Source organism: Notolepis coatsorum (genome assembly GCF_963971535.1).
Source record: "Notolepis coatsorum genome assembly, chromosome: 10".
Lineage (NCBI taxonomy): Eukaryota > Metazoa > Chordata > Actinopteri > Aulopiformes > Paralepididae > Notolepis > Notolepis coatsorum.
Genome location: NC_140174.1, coordinates 104,595,939 through 104,613,775, shown reverse-complemented (window position 1 = coordinate 104,613,775; position 17,837 = coordinate 104,595,939). Strand labels below are relative to the sequence as shown.

The 17,837-nt window shown below is 41.8% G+C and overlaps 1 protein-coding gene across 1 annotated transcript in view; it reads left to right on the top strand.

Annotated features, from left to right (window-relative positions):
• LOC311236066 (serine protease HTRA1B-like) overlaps positions 1-6,898 on the top strand; it is a 109,602-nt gene extending 102,704 nt beyond the window's left edge. Inside the window, exon 10 of the mRNA XM_084323657.1 lies at positions 5,136-6,898. Within this exon, the coding sequence (XP_084179783.1) occupies positions 5,136-5,304 (169 nt within the window). The 3' untranslated portion in view covers positions 5,305-6,898. The remainder of the gene's footprint in view (positions 1-5,135) is intronic.
• The last annotated feature ends 10,939 nt before the right edge of the window (positions 6,899-17,837 follow it).

The following is a 17,837-nucleotide window of genomic DNA, read 5'->3' as shown; positions in this document are numbered from 1 at the left end:
AAGTCAGACTCATCAGAGACACAATCATCGAGTCCCTGGCAGTGTTAATTTAGTCAACGAAAATTATGACTAAATATGGTCATCAACGAAGCTTTTTCCCCTGACGAAAACGAGACGAGACGTCACGTTAATAGAGATCATGTGACACTAACGTGATACAATTATTCATGCAATGTCGTTGACTAAAAACGACGACACAAAATGTAGTTTGCAAAATAAAATATTGCTAAACGTTTATTCAACATCAACTTCACTTTACTTGCTACTTGCTAGCTAACAGGAACTCGTTTGCAGACAGGAAAGTAACAAACATAATTGTCCATGCGGAACCCTTATCCCCAACACATCGTTCCGTGGGTGTGTGTCGCTCTAGTTGTATGGTCTTAGGGGCACCACTGTTATGCTGGGGGTGTTGTTTCCCCCCGGGAGATATGGGAGGACGGACCCGAATTTTACGTTGTTGTTGTTGTGAAGCTAGCGTATTAGCAGGTGTTGTGTATGAGAAGGGAATTATCAACCTGTAAAACCCCATATTGAGCTGGAAATAAAGCACCATACAGAAAAGGAAACTCTCTTTCTTCCCTACATTACTGCATGACGGATCGCTACATTATGTTGATCCACCACAATAGAACACATTAAATAGCTTACATAAGTCTAACCAGCTAGCACTAATGTTAGCTTTTTTTGTTTAGAAAAAGCTCACACCAACTTATGAGGCTGTAACTGATTGGCAAAACTAAACAAAAAAGACAAACGAAAATGCTCAGACCTGTAGTTGATTAAAACTTGACTAAACGAAAAATAGATAAAGGTGACTAAATATGATGAAAACAAAAAAGAGCATTTGAGACATGACTAAGACTAAAACTAAAATAAGAAAATAGCTGACAAAATTAACACTGGTCCCTGGGCGAAAATGAACATGAGTTTACTAACGCAACACAGAACCCCATGGGGCCGGAGCCTGATCTAATTTAAAATATGTATAAAGTACTTATCGACCACAGGAGAAAGGTACTATTGTACGTTATGTTATAGTCATAAGTAATATATTGATGTATTTACGAAAATTTACAATGTGTACATACAAAAAATAAGTAACATATCGACGTATTTATGTATTTACAAATAAGTAGGCCTATATTACATCTTACTTTTCTTTTTTTACTTTTAATGTTTTCAGAAAACGTTTGAGTTCCCCTGCTGGGGAACAAACCAAGGGTGCTCGCATGGGAGGCAAGTGCCTTTACCTCAAGACTACCAAGACATACTTGGTAACCCTAAGTTACCTAACTGTAACCATAACCTTAACCGTAACCATAACTTTAACCTTGACCCTAACCGTAACTACACTGTTACCTTAACCATAACCTTAACCATAACCGTAACCCCAACTTTCTTCCTTAACCATAACCGTTAAAAGCTAAAACAAACCATAATCATCATGGTATTGCTGTGTCTAGCGGTGAGCGCACTAAACAATCATTGTTTGTTTGTTTTGGTCTTTGGTCCATATGAAATGTAAATATATTACTACAATAAGTAAATATATTACTTGTACAATAAGTAAATATATTACTTGTACAATAAGTAAATATATTACTTATGGCTATAACGTAACAACAAATGATGTACCTTTTTTCCTGTGGTCAATTAGTACTTTATTTACGTTTTCTGATGAGACCGTGTTGGTCTCTGAGATCGTGAAGTAGTTGCACAGATTCCATTTAGAATCAACTTAATGACTATTGGTTGATAGGGTTTCAAGCTCTCCTATGGTTCTTTTATTCACTGTTTCTCTGCGTCAGCCGGCACAAAAGAAATCTATGCAACTGTTTTAGGATCTTGGAGACGTAGAGGTTTTTATGTTGCAGAGTAAAACCGTTTTACCATGAATTGTTCCAGAAGCAGCGTTGAGGCAGACACCACATAGCTTTAAGACACATCCCATAATATACCTGCTGCTGGTGTTTATATGAACACTTTTTAAAATCCGGCTGCAAGCTAGCCTAGCTTAGCACAAATGAATGGAAGCGGATACGGAACAGCTAGCCTAGCTGTTGTCCAAAAACACCTCTCGCAGAGTTGTATCCGCTTCCGGTCCGTATGAAAATAAGATGGGGTTAAACATTATTAAAATAAGATGGGGTTAAACATTATTAAAATAAGATGGGGTTAAACATTATTAAAATAAGATGGGGTTAAACATTATTAAAATAAGATGGGGTTAAACATTATTAAAATAAGACGGGGTTAAACATTATTAAAATAAGATGGGGTTAAACATTATTAAAATAAGATGGGGTTAAACATTATTAAAATAAGATGGGGTTAAACATTATTAAAATAAGATGGGGTTAAACATTATTAAAATAAGATGGGGTTAAACATTATTAAAATAAGATGGGGTTAAACATTATTAAAATAAGATGGGGTTAAACATTATGAAAATAAGATGGGGTTAAACATTATGAAAATAAGACGGGGTTAAACATTATGAAAATAAGACGGGGTTAAACATTATTAAAATAAGACGGGGTTAAACATTATTAAAATAAGACGGGGTTAAACATTATTAAAATAAGATGGGGTTAAACATTATTAAAATAAGATGGGGTTAAACATTATTAAAATAAGATGGGGTTAAACATTATTAAAATAAGATGGGGTTAAACATTATTAAAATAAGATGGGGTTAAACATTATTAAAATAAGATGGGGTTAAACATTATTAAAATAAGATGGGGTTAAACATTATTAAAATAAGATGGGGTTAAACATTATTAAAATAAGATGGGGTTAAACATTATGAAAATAAGATGGGGTTAAACATTATTAAAATAAGACGGGGTTAAACATTATTAAAATAAGACGGGGTTAAACATTATTAAAATAAGACGGGGTTAAACATTATTAAAATAAGACGGGGTTAAACATTATTAAAATAAGACGGGGTTAAACATAAGACGGGGTTAAACATTATTAAAATAAGACGGGGTTAAACATTATTAAAATAAGACGGGGTTAAACATTATTAAAATAAGACGGGGTTAAACATTATTAAAATAAGACGGGGTTAAACATTATTAAAATAAGACGGGGTTAAACATTATTAAAATAAGATGGGGTTAAACATTATTAAAATAAGACGGGGTTAAACATTATTAAAATAAGACGGGGTTAAACATTATGAAAATAAGATGGGGTTAAACATTATTAAAATAAGATGGGGTTAAACATTATTAAAATAAGATGGGGTTAAACATTATGAAAATAAGATGGGGTTAAACATTATGAAAATAAGATGGGGTTAAACATTATGAAAATAAGATGGGGTTAAACATTATGAAAATAAGATGGGGTTAAACATTATGAAAATAAGATGGGGTTAAACATTATTAAAATAAGATGGGGTTAAACATTATTAAAATAAGATGGGGTTAAACATTATGAAAATAAGATGGGGTTAAACATTATGAAAATAAGATGGGGTTAAACATTATTAAAATAAGATGGGGTTAAACATTATGAAAATAAGATGGGGTTAAACATTATGAAAATAAGATGGGGTTAAACATTATTAAAATAAGATGGGGTTAAACATTATGAAAATAAGATGGGGTTAAACATTATTAAAATAAGACGGGGTTAAACATTATTAAAATAAGATGGGGTTAAACATTATGAAAATAAGATGGGGTTAAACATTATTAAAATAAGATGGGGTTAAACATTATTAAAATAAGATGGGGTTAAACATTATTAAAATAAGATGGGGTTAAACATTATGAAAATAAGATGGGGTTAAACATTATGAAAATAAGATGGGGTTAAACATTATTAAAATAAGATGGGGTTAAACATTATGAAAATAAGATGGGGTTAAACATTATTAAAATAAGATGGGGTTAAACATTATTAAAATAAGATGGGGTTAAACATTATTAAAATAAGACGGGGTTAAACATTATTAAAATAAGATGGGGTTAAACATTATTAAAATAAGATGGGGTTAAACATTATTAAAATAAGATGGGGTTAAACATTATTAAAATAAGATGGGGTTAAACATTATTTTCTTCCCCAGTCCTTTAACTTGGCCTATTTCTAACCCTCTGTAAATTATGGTCGATCATCTGTTGTTAACATTACTGTCTTTTAAAGGCCATAGCGGAGCTTAGTTTCTACACTAGCGTGACGGCAGTGATATCAAATGAAACTAGAGGCCATACTACAGTAGCTTACAGGGGGAAGGGCCTAGATATCACTAAGGGCTGAATAGTGTTAGGGTTAGGGTTAGGGTTAGGGTTATGATGAAACTAGAGGCCATACTACAGTAGCTTACAGGGGGAAGGGCCTAGACATCACTAAGGGCTGAACCCTAACCCTAACCCTAACCCATACTACAGTAGCTTACAGGGGGAAGGGCCTAGATATCACTAAGGGCTGAGTAGTGTAGTGTTACAGGTCGCAGTCTCACTGCAGAAAATACCCCAGGAATAGTTTGTTTTTGTTGTTACCTGGTCTGGATTGTGTGGAGGATATGGTCAAGATCATGATGTTTTTATTTTATTATTTTTTTTTGTCATATTTCATGTGCAGAAGCTTGAGACTGTTTGCATGAAAGGATCTGGGAGCAGTTGTAATGTTGTTTGACTGTAAGAACACCAAAGAAATGACTTAAAGGACAAACTGATTGCAGATCAGCAGATGCTTCATGCATACAGGCACGCTCTCCTAGAATTAAATATCGATTTTTGACTGCGGAACAAGACAAGGGTGCATGTGCTTTTCAATATTGTACCTCACTCACTCACTCACTCACTCACTCACTCACTCACTCACTCACTCACTCACTTAACCACCCACCCCTTTGGAAATCAAGAATCAATAATTTCTTTATTATCTAATGAATTATATATTTGAACTATGTGTAATGAAAAACCTCTTAGACTGATCTTCAGTTGTATATTGTGACTCACATTGATATTGTTGAATTTAGGAAATATTTTATAATTGTTTTTTTTTTATTAACACCATTTTCTACCCTATTATTGTTGTGCTTTATTTGTAAAATAAAGACCTAAAAAGAAAAGACGTACTAATCCGATCTCCTTGTCCCTCCCTGCCAGTGCTGGGCTGAGTGAGAGTGACGTCATCATCAGCATCAATGGCCAGCCAATCACCTCAGCCGGTGACGTCAGTGCCGCCATCAAGCGTGACGACACACTGCGGACAGTGGTGCGGCGGGGGAACCAGGACGTCATCATCACCATAGTTCCCGAAGAGGTCGACCCCTGACCCCTGAGCTAATCAACTAACAACCAATCAAGCGACAAATTCCGAGCTGGCTCTCAGTGTTCTTCAACCGACCATGGACCTTTAGAAACAAATTAAATACAAAATGAAATAAAAGAGGTGTGTGTCTGGAGCCACACCTACATAGCTTGAGAACTTGTAACTGCTACTGCTAATCCTCTTCCAATCACACGCAGGTGCTTATATATGTGCACACACACACACACAGACACACACACATACACACACACACACACACACACATTCCACACACACACACACATACACATACACACTACAGAGGTCTCAAAGGCCCACATACTCAATTTTTCTAGCATCTGGTATCATAGTGATTCATTTCAATCTTGTTAGTTGGCCCACTAATGAGCTCTCCTGGCTCTGGTTCAATCCAATGGAGACACCATACAGCTGTCATACAAGGTCCTCAAAGAAGGTCTAATGTATTTTTATTAAAATGTCTACTCTGAACTGACTCTGAAATGACATATTTAGTGTTTCTGTGGGGCTTTTATCCTCTGGTAGCTACATACTGTAGCCTACCATGCAGGAGACAAGGGTTTCAATCCCACTCTTAAAATCCTCATACTCTCGAATGGGTCTCTCCAGTGAGAGGTCAGCAGATTGTGGCCTGAAGCCTAGTAAGCCTAATATCTCCCTTGGTCTGAAGCCTAGTAAGCCTAATATCTCCCTTGACCTGAAGCCTAGTAAGCCTAATATCGCCCTTGACCTGAAGCCTAGTAAGCCTAATATCTCCCTTGACCTGAAGCCTAGTAAGCCCAATATCTCCCTTGGCAGAGGGGATTCCTCTTGAAAAACAAAAAGTAAATACATGCTCTGTATTGATCATTGACCTGTTGAGAGCTGTGGCCAAGTTGAGCATCTGTAAGCAAGCACTCTTTGCACATTCTTAGCCTGATTGAAGAGATTAGCCGGTTGGCATTTAAAGAAATTTTTATTAATGTGCAATGTCCCTGTAAAAAATAAACCAATTAAAATAAAGTAAATAATGATTTTGGTCATAATTAATCAGAATGACACTAGATGATGGAACATTAATACTTTGGGATCTGACTCAAGTTACACTCTTCTGAGGCCTTCCACGGAATGTTTATGTACAGTAGTTCTCTCTCTTCCAACATGGCTGCCTGTAACCGTTGGTAACCACTTTCAAAAGAAAATGCCTAATTTCTGTGGCGGTAGAGCAGGCAAAACATTGATTACAGGATCCAGTAATAAGACACCAAATTATAATATTTTTGTTGATATATTTCTGATATTATAACCGTCTTCCAACATGGAGGACAAAATGGGCATTTTAAACGTTCCATGACAGGCCTCTATTGTGTTTTTATTTCCCTTGTTTACATGTTTGTATTTATAATAGGACCAGCCCGTCAGTGAAACTGATGTCTCTCTGTTTATATTATACTAACACCAACCTCACTACCAAGTGAACATTGCAGGTTAAATAACATAGTTCTGTTGTTGTTGATGGAATATGCTTTAAATAGTATTTTATGTATTTTGTGTGTTCTGATGACAATTTTCAGAGGGAATAAAACTGTTTTTAAAAGTGTTGTCTTTTCACCAGTGTGAATGTCGTAACTTGATTCCATTGTTCGTCACAACTGTAGTAGTAGATCCTCACAAAAAACTAGTATTTCCAAAGAATTATCATAGTATTATATAATTATTTTGGTCACTACCAAAATAATATGTGGTATATACAGGTGGTTTATACAGCATTATTGTACATATAATACGGAGAGTTATATGGATAGATTATAGTTTGACGTAACTGCTCATATGAGCTACTGTAGAAAATCAAAATCACATTACAGACCTTGTGTAAAAATAATAATAATAATTGTAAAAAAATAGAGTTATGTAGTGCTTTTATAGAACTCAAGTGGCTTTACACTAAGGATGAATGAAAACTTTATTTAACAGATTGCAGAATGGGTACAATACAGTACGGCTCAATACACACAATTGTTAAGGGGATGCAGACCAGAGAAAGACGTTTGTCTTGTTTACATCAGGGTCCCCCATTTTCAATTCATAGTGACATTTATGGCATAGGGACATACTGTACATGACATACAGGTATTTAGTACTGTTACTTTATTTTATTTTTTTATCTTTCCCCCCCTCCTTTTTCCTCCGATTTTCTCCCATCCCAATGTTAGTCGTTATGCCAATTCCCAATCCCCTTCCTGGTCGCTGCGCACCTACCCCCCACAGTCGGTCTGGGAAAGTGGAGGCTATCACATGCTTCCTCCGACACACGTCTAGCCAATCAACCGCTTCTTTTCACCTGGCAGCGCGGACTCTCACTGAGAGGGTGTAACGTGTGGAAGGATCACACTACCCCCCTTAGATCCTATCCACGCTGAGCAGGCACCCCGACCGAACTGTAGGAGTCGCTGTTTACAACGACCAGGACCCACCCCGCCAGCTTTCCCACCCTCTAATACTGCCAATTGTATTAGTGTGAACAGCCAGCCAAGCTGGTGACAACGCCGGAGCTGTGAGCTGGATTCGAACAGGCGAATCCAGCGTCTCCGGCGTTTGGTGACGGACGCAATCTCCGCTACGCCACCTGACCGCCCAGTACTGTTACATTTGTGACATATACGATATTCAAATATACAGTACTGTTACCCATAGATCCTGACAGAGTATATACATATGATGGGGAGGGGACTGTACATTAGGAGGGGGTGGGTGGGTGGGAGAGAAATATACATACGGTGGGGAGAGAATATATACATACAGTGGGGAGGAGACTGTACATTAGGAGGGGGTGGGAGAGAAATATCCATACTGTGGGGAGAGAATATTAGTGCTGTGACAAACTGTCAAAAAGGGCTTTAGTTTTTGAGATACCCCTACCGGAGGTAGAACAAAACACAACCATGTTTTTCCTCATCTCTAAGGTCTCCCATATATGAAATGGATTCTTGTATAAAAATATTTTACTGCAAAACTTGTTAAATTGATAGATATGGTTATACACCCCCAAAGGAAAAAATAACCAAAATATAGCCTGGCCGTATGGGAGTTGAGACATATAAACTCATGTAGATTAATAATACAAGCTCCAAGAGCTTTAAAATTTGACATGCTAGCAGTCAGACAGTTGCTTAACCTAATAGAAAAACCTGGATGTCAATATCTTTATGCATGTAGGAAATATAAACCTATGTACACATACTTAAAATAAGCGGAAATGTAAAAATGAATATCTATGCAGAATGTTCTCATTTACTTTGTAGTAGCTCTGCCATGGATTGTCATAGAAACACATATGAGGGCTTTTCCAGAAAGGTGTGGTTGTGCTGAATCCAGCAATACCACATGTGTAAATATAGCATGCATGGTCAGGGAGTTACATCAGTAAATGTATGAGGTGTCCTAAATGAAAGAAAATTAAACATTGACATAATGAAGTCTTCAGTCCAAAGCCCATTATCAGTGGTGAGAAGCATGTTGACAAATTCAATGTTATTGCAAAGTAAAGTCACTTGAGGTAATGTTCTGGTCTATAATGTTAATATATTTATGATACATTTAATATACATTTCATATGATACATTTTATGATACTTCATATGGAAACAAAGATCCAATTGAATCAGGTTGAAATTGAAATAGAACACCTTTATTTCAATCTACTGCGTTCTGAGCCCCCTGCTGTATTCACTGTACACACATGACTGTGTGGCCAGGTTCAGCTCTAACTCCTGTGGTATCCATTGACTTGAAATTATTAACTTCAATGAGCAATGTGTAAACTTTGGGTGACCAAATGCCCAAAAGGTGGGGTCAGATCCTGGGGGCAGTTTCAACTGACCGCCCTACACTAACATCGTAAATAGCTCACCAGAGAGAGCTGTGTAATCACCAGGCCAATCTGGGGTGTGACAGTTGCATTGCAAAATGGAGCCAACAGCTGTGAGAAGCAGGAACAGACTTGCGTGTCTATATGTATATGTATGTATCACAGTGACATATTAATTAGAAGGTATATTCACCATTAAAGATAAGAATAGCTGTAAACAAAAGTTAAAGTATTGGATATATAAATATTAGGGGTGTAACGGTACGCGGATACGTACTGTACCGCGTCAACGTGGTCCTCCGGTACAGTACGGGCTGTGCACCGTACGATTGCAACAGTGCGGAACCTTTTTTTGCAGAACTTAAATCCCCCCGGCCCTAATATAACGTGCACAACTAACCGGATGTTGTTTGTTCATCACACGCAGCGCGCAGCCACGCTGAACGATAGCATTAGCCTTAGTATGGCGACTGCAATAATAACTGACAATCCAGTGCTAGAAGATGCTCCCACAACATTCAAGTCTCCCGTTTGGGAACATTTCGGATTCCCAGTTAACGACAATAATGGACAAAGACAGGTGGATCGCTGTTACGACCCTGGCTCAAGGCCCGCAACCTATGTGCAAAACCGACACCAAAACCTGTGTATTAACTCAAAGTGCTACTATATTAAGGAATTACTAGTGTAAGCTAAAGGATAAGGACTGGAAGAACGTGACTATCTATTTGGTAACCCACACTCTTCTAAACACAGACCCTGCATGTGTGTTTCCCTGGCTGGTTTTAAACCTCCCAGCAGGTAACCAATCAGCACTAATTAACTAATTGGCAGCCCTCACCTACATGCCCCGTGACACAGGAGTGATCAGGCCTCTAGTACATAACACCTCCCCCACCAAACTGGTTGCCCAAGAGGCAACCACTACACAACAACCCACAGACAAAACAAAAAACAACTGTGACCCCTTAGTTGTCAGGGCCACTACCACAACAGCGATAACGGGTACCACAAACACCGGTACTATGATCGTGAGAGGGCGTCTGCTAGCACGTTGTCCCTCCCACGAATGTGGCGAATATCCAAGTTATACGCCTGGAGGAACAAACTCCATCGCATCAAACGATGGTTCGAGTTCACCATGCTGCGAAGAAAAACCAAAGGGTTATGGTCTGTATACACAACAAGGGGTAAACTGGAGGATCCAACGTAAACATCAAAATGGTTCAAGGCAAGAACCAAAGCGAGCGCCTCCTTCTCTATAGTAGAGTAGTGCAGTTGATGCCTGTCAAACTTTTTAGAAAAGTAGCACACTGGGTGCTCCACCTCTAATGCATCCTCTTGCAGGAGGACGGCTCCAGCACCGAGGTCACTAGCATCCACTGCCAACTTGAATGGCAGTTGAAAATCGGGAGCTGACAGAACGGGAGCGCTAATCAGAATACCCTTGATGCTCTCAAAAGACTGTTGACAAGTCTCAGTCCACACGAAAGGTACCTTAGGACTGAGCAGATTGGTCAAAGGGGCAACAACAGAAGCAAAGTTCCTACAGAAACTCCTATAGTACCCTGCCATACCTAGGAAGCGCTTTAACTCCCGCCTGGTGATGGGAGCAGGGAAGCCCACTATAGCCTCCAGTGCCTCCACCTTAGCTGTAATGGGGCACACATGCCCACGTCCAACCACCTTACCCAGGTAGGTAACCGTTTCGCAAGGTTAACTGTCAAGTTAGCATCACCCAACCACTTGAACACTTCCGCCAGATGCTCCACATGTTGTGACCAAGAGGAACTGTGGATAACCAGGTCATCCAGATATGCCTCACAGAACGCTACCCCGGCCAGGACCTTGTTCACTAGCCGCTGAAACGTCGCTGGGGCATTTCGCATGCCAAAGGCCATCACTGTATACTGGCAGAAACTCTCTGGTGTGACAAAAGCGGATATCTCACATGCTCGCAGAGTAAGCGGAACCTGCCAGTATCCCTTTAGCAAATCCAATTTACTTACAAAGGCTGCTGAACCCACCCGATCGATACAGTCGTCCATCCGAGGAAGAGGGTACGAGTCCGGCTTGGTTACTGCATTAACTTTACGGAAGTCAGTACAGAACCGATGAGTGCAGTCTGGCTTATCAACAAGCAGGCAGGGGGAGCTCCACGCACTAGAACTGGGCTCCGCAATGCCATGTCTCACCATATAGTCTACTTCCTTACTCAAGATCCGTCGTTTTTCCGGATTCACCCTGTAGGCATGTTGCTTAATTGGCCCTGCACTACCAACATCAATGTCATGCTCGAGTACATTAGTACGACTAGGGACATCAGAAAACAAATGTGTATGCTGTCTAAGTAGGCGCACCACATCCGTACGCTCAGGAAGTGGCAAGTACGACAGGTGTGAGTCCAAGTCACCTAGTATCTGGGTGTTTGGCAACCTGCCCTGAGAAATCTCCTTCGACACAGAACAGTCGGCTACAATAGGAGATGCAGAAACTGTCAGAATAGCCACAGGCTTGACCCCTGACTGGTCAATCTGAGCCCTATCATTGTACGCCTTCAACATATTGACGTGACATAATCTACTCTTGCGCCTGCGGTCGGGAGTTTTAATCAAGTAGTCGACCTCACCAACTTTGCGCTCAACAGAGTATGGCCCACTGTATTTAGCCTGTAATGCAGACCCAAGAATAGGCGAGAGAACCAACACCTTGTCTCCCGGTGAGAACACCCTATGTCGGGCCCGCCTATCATACCACACCTTCATTTTTCCTTGGGCTACCTTTAGGTTCTCTTTCGCTAGTTCACATGCCCTACTAAGCTTAAGCCTGAAGTCACACACATTAGTAGAGGAAGGAGTCTGGTCAGCCAACCACTTTTCCTTCAGCAGTTTCAAAGGACCCCTCACTGTGTGGCCGAACACCAGCTCAGCCGGGCTGAATCCAAGAGACTCCTGGGTTACCTCCCTAGCAGCAAACAGAAGCAAAGGGATTCCATCATCCCAGTCTTTTTCGAACTCCGTACAATATGCCTGCAGCATTGTTTTGATAGTCTGGTGAAATCTCTCCAGCGCCCCCTGGGACTCTGGATGATAGGCAGAGGAAGGGCAATGCTGGATAGACAACTGCTGGAGGACCTGAGCAAAGAGACGGGACATGAAGTTAGACCCTTGATCTGATTGAATAACCTTTGGTAAACCAAACGTAGAAAAAAACCTAACCAGAGCTTTGGATATAGCTGGGGCTGTGATCTTGCGTAAAGGAATGGCTTCAGGGAAACGGGTCGCTGCACACATAATAGTCAAAAAGTACTGGTTCCCTGTCTTAGTTCGAGGGAGGGGACCAACACAGTCAATGAGGATCCGCTCAAAAGGTTCCCCAACGGCAGGAATAGGCTGCAGAGGAGCCTGAGGGATCTTCTGGTTTGGTTTACCAACCACCTGACACACATGGCATGAGCGACAATATTGTGCCACATCTGACTTCAAACCAGGCCAACAAAAATGTCTCAGCACACGGTCATAAGTCTTCCTGACTCCCATGTGACCAGCAAGATCATGATCATGTGCTAGATGCAGTATATCAGGACGATACACGGCTGGAACAACAATCTGAAACACACTGCCCCAGTCATCCAGACTGGACAGGTTAGGTGGTGTCCACTTTCTCATGAGCACGTCATTGCTAACAAAGTATCCTTGAGACGTATCTACCATTGCATCCTCTAAAACCGCCTCTTCAAAGAGGGACGACAAGAAGACATCCTTGTTTTTCTCTAGTACCAACTGCTCATGAGACGGTATCACCTTACCAAAACCCTCATCAGGGCCACTTTTCAACTCAACAAAGAACGTGTCACTAAGTGTCATATCACCATCTAAGTTAACAACCTCATGGGTGTCACATTTGACCTTTGACATTGCGCGTGTTACCGCACACACAGGAAACACTCCTGGATGCTTCTGTGCGAGCTCATCAGGAACTTCAGAAACTACAGGGACGGGAATTACAACTGGAGTAGCCAGCACTTTGCCACCGGCCAAATCGTTCCCTAGAATGAAGGACACCCCCTTTATGGGAATGTGAGAACACACTCCTACGACAACATTGCCTGATACTAAGGGAGAGTTTAGCGAGACCTCATGCAAAGGAGTATTCACAAAGCCTCCTCCAAAGCCCTGAACAATGGCACCGGAATGCAATGAAGAATCTTCCGAAAATGGCAAAATCCCATCCAGAATGAGAGACTGGAAAGCTCCTGTATCTCTCCATATTGTAATAGCCTGCCTTGATCCTAATGCACCAACCAGTGAAACAAATCCATCCATCATAAATGTTGAGGAGCCCTCTAGCTCCCTGTCTGCACCTTTGATACTTCGCACCCTACCCTCTAATGTCGGCATAGGTGTCCTGTCCATGATTTCTACCAGAGCCACCGTTTTTACATTTTTCTGCTTAAGCACAGGGCATCCAGCAACGATATGACCAGGCTCCTTACAGTAAAAACAGATAACCCCCTCTGGGAATGCACTAGCAGAGCCACCTTGCCTAGGAGTCGAAGTAAACCGACCAGCAGACACGGGTGCCGGGAACCGGCTCCCCTGAAAAGGACGCCTACTACCCCTGGACTCCACACGGCCCTCCTCTACAAAGACAGATTTGTGTGTTAACACAAACTCATCAGCCAAGACAGCAGCGTCGCCTATCTTCGATACCTTATGCTCATTTAGATGTGTGGAAATGTTATCAGGAACACACCTTTTAAATTCCTCTAGGAGAACCAACTGTCTGAGCTGCTCCCTTGACTCTGCTTTTTGCGAGGTGCACCACCGGTCAAACAGGTTCTCCTTCTCTTTTCCAAATTCAACATAAGACTGCCCCTCCGACCTGCGATAACCTCTAAAACGCTGACGATAGGCCTCGGGGACCAACTCATAAGCCCTCAATATGGAAGCTTTAACAAGCTCATAATCAGCGCTTTGTTCAAGGGACAGAGCAGTGTAGGCTTCTTGTGCCCTACCAACCAAAACACATTGCAGCAGCAGTGTCCAGGCGGTATCAGGCCACTTCAATGTGGTTGCCACCCGTTCAAAAAGGGGAAAATATCTTTCCACGTCTTTCTCAAAAAATGGAGGCACCATCCTAATATTCCTGCCTACATCAAAACCGGAACGTGACTCTGGATGCAGAGCACCCGCCTGCAAGACAGCGTGCTTATAATCAAGCTCCTTCTGCGCACGCTCGTGCTCTAAGTCCTTCAAGTAACGCTCTTGTTGTAGCTGCCTCTCCTTAAGCTCACGCTCCTTAAGTTCACGCTCACTGTTAAACTCACGCTCCTCTCTTCTCTCCTTAAGCGCACGCTCCTCTCTCCTCTCCTCACGCTCCCGCTCTAGCTGCCTTTCCTTAAACTCCAACTCCCTAATCCTCCACTCACCCTCTGCACCAGATAATAGCGGAGACACATCAGACAAAGGAGGCTCCTCCACCCTCTCCTCAAGCACCTGTTCCCTAATGAGCAAAACCCTCAAAGCACCCAAGGCAGATGGTTTCAAACGTTTCTCACTGGGAGTAAGCTCGACCTTGTAGTGCACAGCAAGCTCGAGAAGCTGTTCTTTTGAAAACCTCTCCAACATATCATGTGAAGGGTGATCCACAAAATCCCTAACGGAAGCCATCTTTTCTGCACCAGCGCCACAACCCGTTCACTTTAGAGTCACCAAAAAGCTGCCAAAAGCACCCTAGTACACACACAATCCACCTAAAGAGCCACCAAAGAAACACTAAAGAACCACTGAAGAACGACTAAAGAACCACGACGAACCACTGAAGAACCATACAGAATGCCAAAGCCACTAATAATAACCATAAAGGGACGCGGTGGCAATGTGTGCTACGGAGCGCACATTTCTAGGACGCAAAAAAAACATACAAAAAAAACACACCCACCCCAAATAGACGTGTCATACACGCAGGGTGTTAGGTGCTACCAGGTATGCTCACCAAACACTCAAACAAACAAAATAAATCGAACAAACAATTCCAAACAGGTGCGCCTTCTAACCTGATATGACTACATATGCTTCTACGTCTAAACTGCAGAAAAAACCGGCCCACCACATGTCTACCCTAAGAAACACTAAATCAAGCCCTACCACACTACCTGTGTTTTCTGGCCGCCCTAATCTACCTGCCCTTAAACTAATGCCCTGTATACCTAACTTTCTTCAACCACACCTGCTACCAGTCAAAGATCATATACCAATCATTTCATTGACCGCCCCAGGAGTACATGGTGCACAGGACGCTAACCAACAACCAGAAAATAATGTCCCTATCTACATGTGGTGCCCACTAAACTATATATTTTAACAGCATAAGTAGTCACATCAAATTACAAACAAATACGGCATACTCACCTGTTTGATGAAATGGCTCAGCCCCCACGTTACACCATATGTAACGAACACCACCCAAACCATAATACGATGACACCCCGTGCAACACAAAAAAAAAAACACCAAACAAAGTTCTAGGGGTAAAAGATCCCGGACGAGCGCCCAACTGTTACGACCCTGGCTCAAGGCCCGCAACCTATGTGCAAAACCGACACCAAAACCTGTGTATTAACTCAAAGTGCTACTATATTAAGGAATTACTAGTGTAAGCTAAAGGATAAGGACTGGAAGAACGTGACTATCTATTTGGTAACCCACACTCTTCTAAACACAGACCCTGCATGTGTGTTTCCCTGGCTGGTTTTAAACCTCCCAGCAGGTAACCAATCAGCACTAATTAACTAATTGGCAGCCCTCATGTAACTGAGGGGTACAATTCCCTGACTGTATTGAGAGTATGGTATCATTAAACCACTACTTAGTTATGTACTTTAATTACTGGCCATACAGTACATGGTATATCTGGTGAACACCCACACAAGAACACGGCAATGACAAAGAAAGTTCTAGTTAGAGGTATTTATTATTAGAGCAGCAACGGTAGGTTACAGATTGAGAATTATGATTGCGCTTGTAAGGCGAAGAACACTTAAAGTAGGTCAAGAGCGTAAGTCCATGAGAATAGTAAGATGGGTATAACTGACGCCACCTGTAGCATAAGAATTACATAAGGTACACTCGTAGTCAGCTGGAGACACTAGGGGGTTCCCTCCGGTTGTAAGCCGGCAGGGTAGAGGAATGTTCGGGAGCAAAGTCTGGATCAACGCGGAATACGAGGCTCCAGATACAGGAGCCAGTGCAATACTCCCTTGGTCCGTAGACATAGCAACAGCTATACTCCAGTATGCACGACAGCATGGATGAAAGCTAGCCAGCCTCTGTGGTCCTAGAGGCGGGCTCGAGGGTGCTCCTCACAGGGTAGATCCCACACAGCAGTGGGGTAGACGATTCTCTGCTCCAGCAGCCACAGTACCAAAGCAATATAATCCAGCCGGAAAAGGCTCTGCATTCGCCGGTGTAGGTTCTCCGGTGTACATATCCAACGGTTCTCGTCTAGGAGTCCTCGGGTGGTGGCGCGAGTTTAGGCCGCCCAGCCTGGATAAGTGCACTAGCTAGAGGTACGACGAACCGGTGGTAATGCTGGTCACTGTAGAACGGTAGCCGCACGATACACTATAAATAATAGACTATTACTTCACAATAGAATAAGTCGAACTCGACGATACAGCGTTAAACTCTGACACTTTAGCTATCTATTCGCACGCGGTTCTCAAGGCTCTATTCAGGGGCAAAGAGGCCCACTTCACGGCACGTTGTATCGTGGTGAAGGCTTCAACTTTTAGGATACTCTACTGCTGTATCCACCTGCGACGTATTTATACGTAAGGTGAATAATCTAGTGCCAACCTCAGTTCTGTCTCGTATTACTGCGCAAACCTGGACATGTTGAGACATGCCTTGGCGGTGGCTTTGAACTTGCCATTGGGGGTATGGCCGTTGGCGCCTAGGGGTCGCTGTCCAATAGGAGAACGAATATTATGGTCTGGCTTGTACCTAGGTAAAGGGACATTCCGTGTATATATACAAAGAATATACAAGGGATATCAGACGATATACAAATATTATACAAGGTATCTCAAGTAATAAATATATATATTCGGTTTAATCTGACCCTTTGTAACACCTCACCTACATGCCCCGTGACACAGGAGTGATCAGGCCTCTAGTACATAACAATCGCACTAAAGCTACGTGCCGGCATTGTTCAACTGAGATCGGGTATGTCGCTGGCAGTACCTCAAACTTTAACACGCATTTGAAACAGCATCACCCGAATGTGAATATCACTGGTACAAGGAAGAAACAGCCCCTAGTGCAAACCCAGCTCCCCGTGGCATTCAAGCAGCACCTCGCTATTAATTCAGACCGGGCCAAAGCAATAACAAATGCCATAGGTGTTTTTATAGCAGCAGATCTGCGACCCTACTCCGTTGTCGAGAACACAGGGTTTAAGCACATGCTAAAAGTAATAGAGCCCCGCTATGTAGTTCCATCTCGTCCGTATTTCAGCAAGCAAGTCATCCCAGCTCTGTATAAACAAACACACGCTACAGTTGTCCACGACTTATCGACGGCATCTGCTATCGCTCTCACTACCGATGGGTGGACATCCCGAGCTACCGAGAGCTACTTAACAATAATGTCACACTACATCACCCC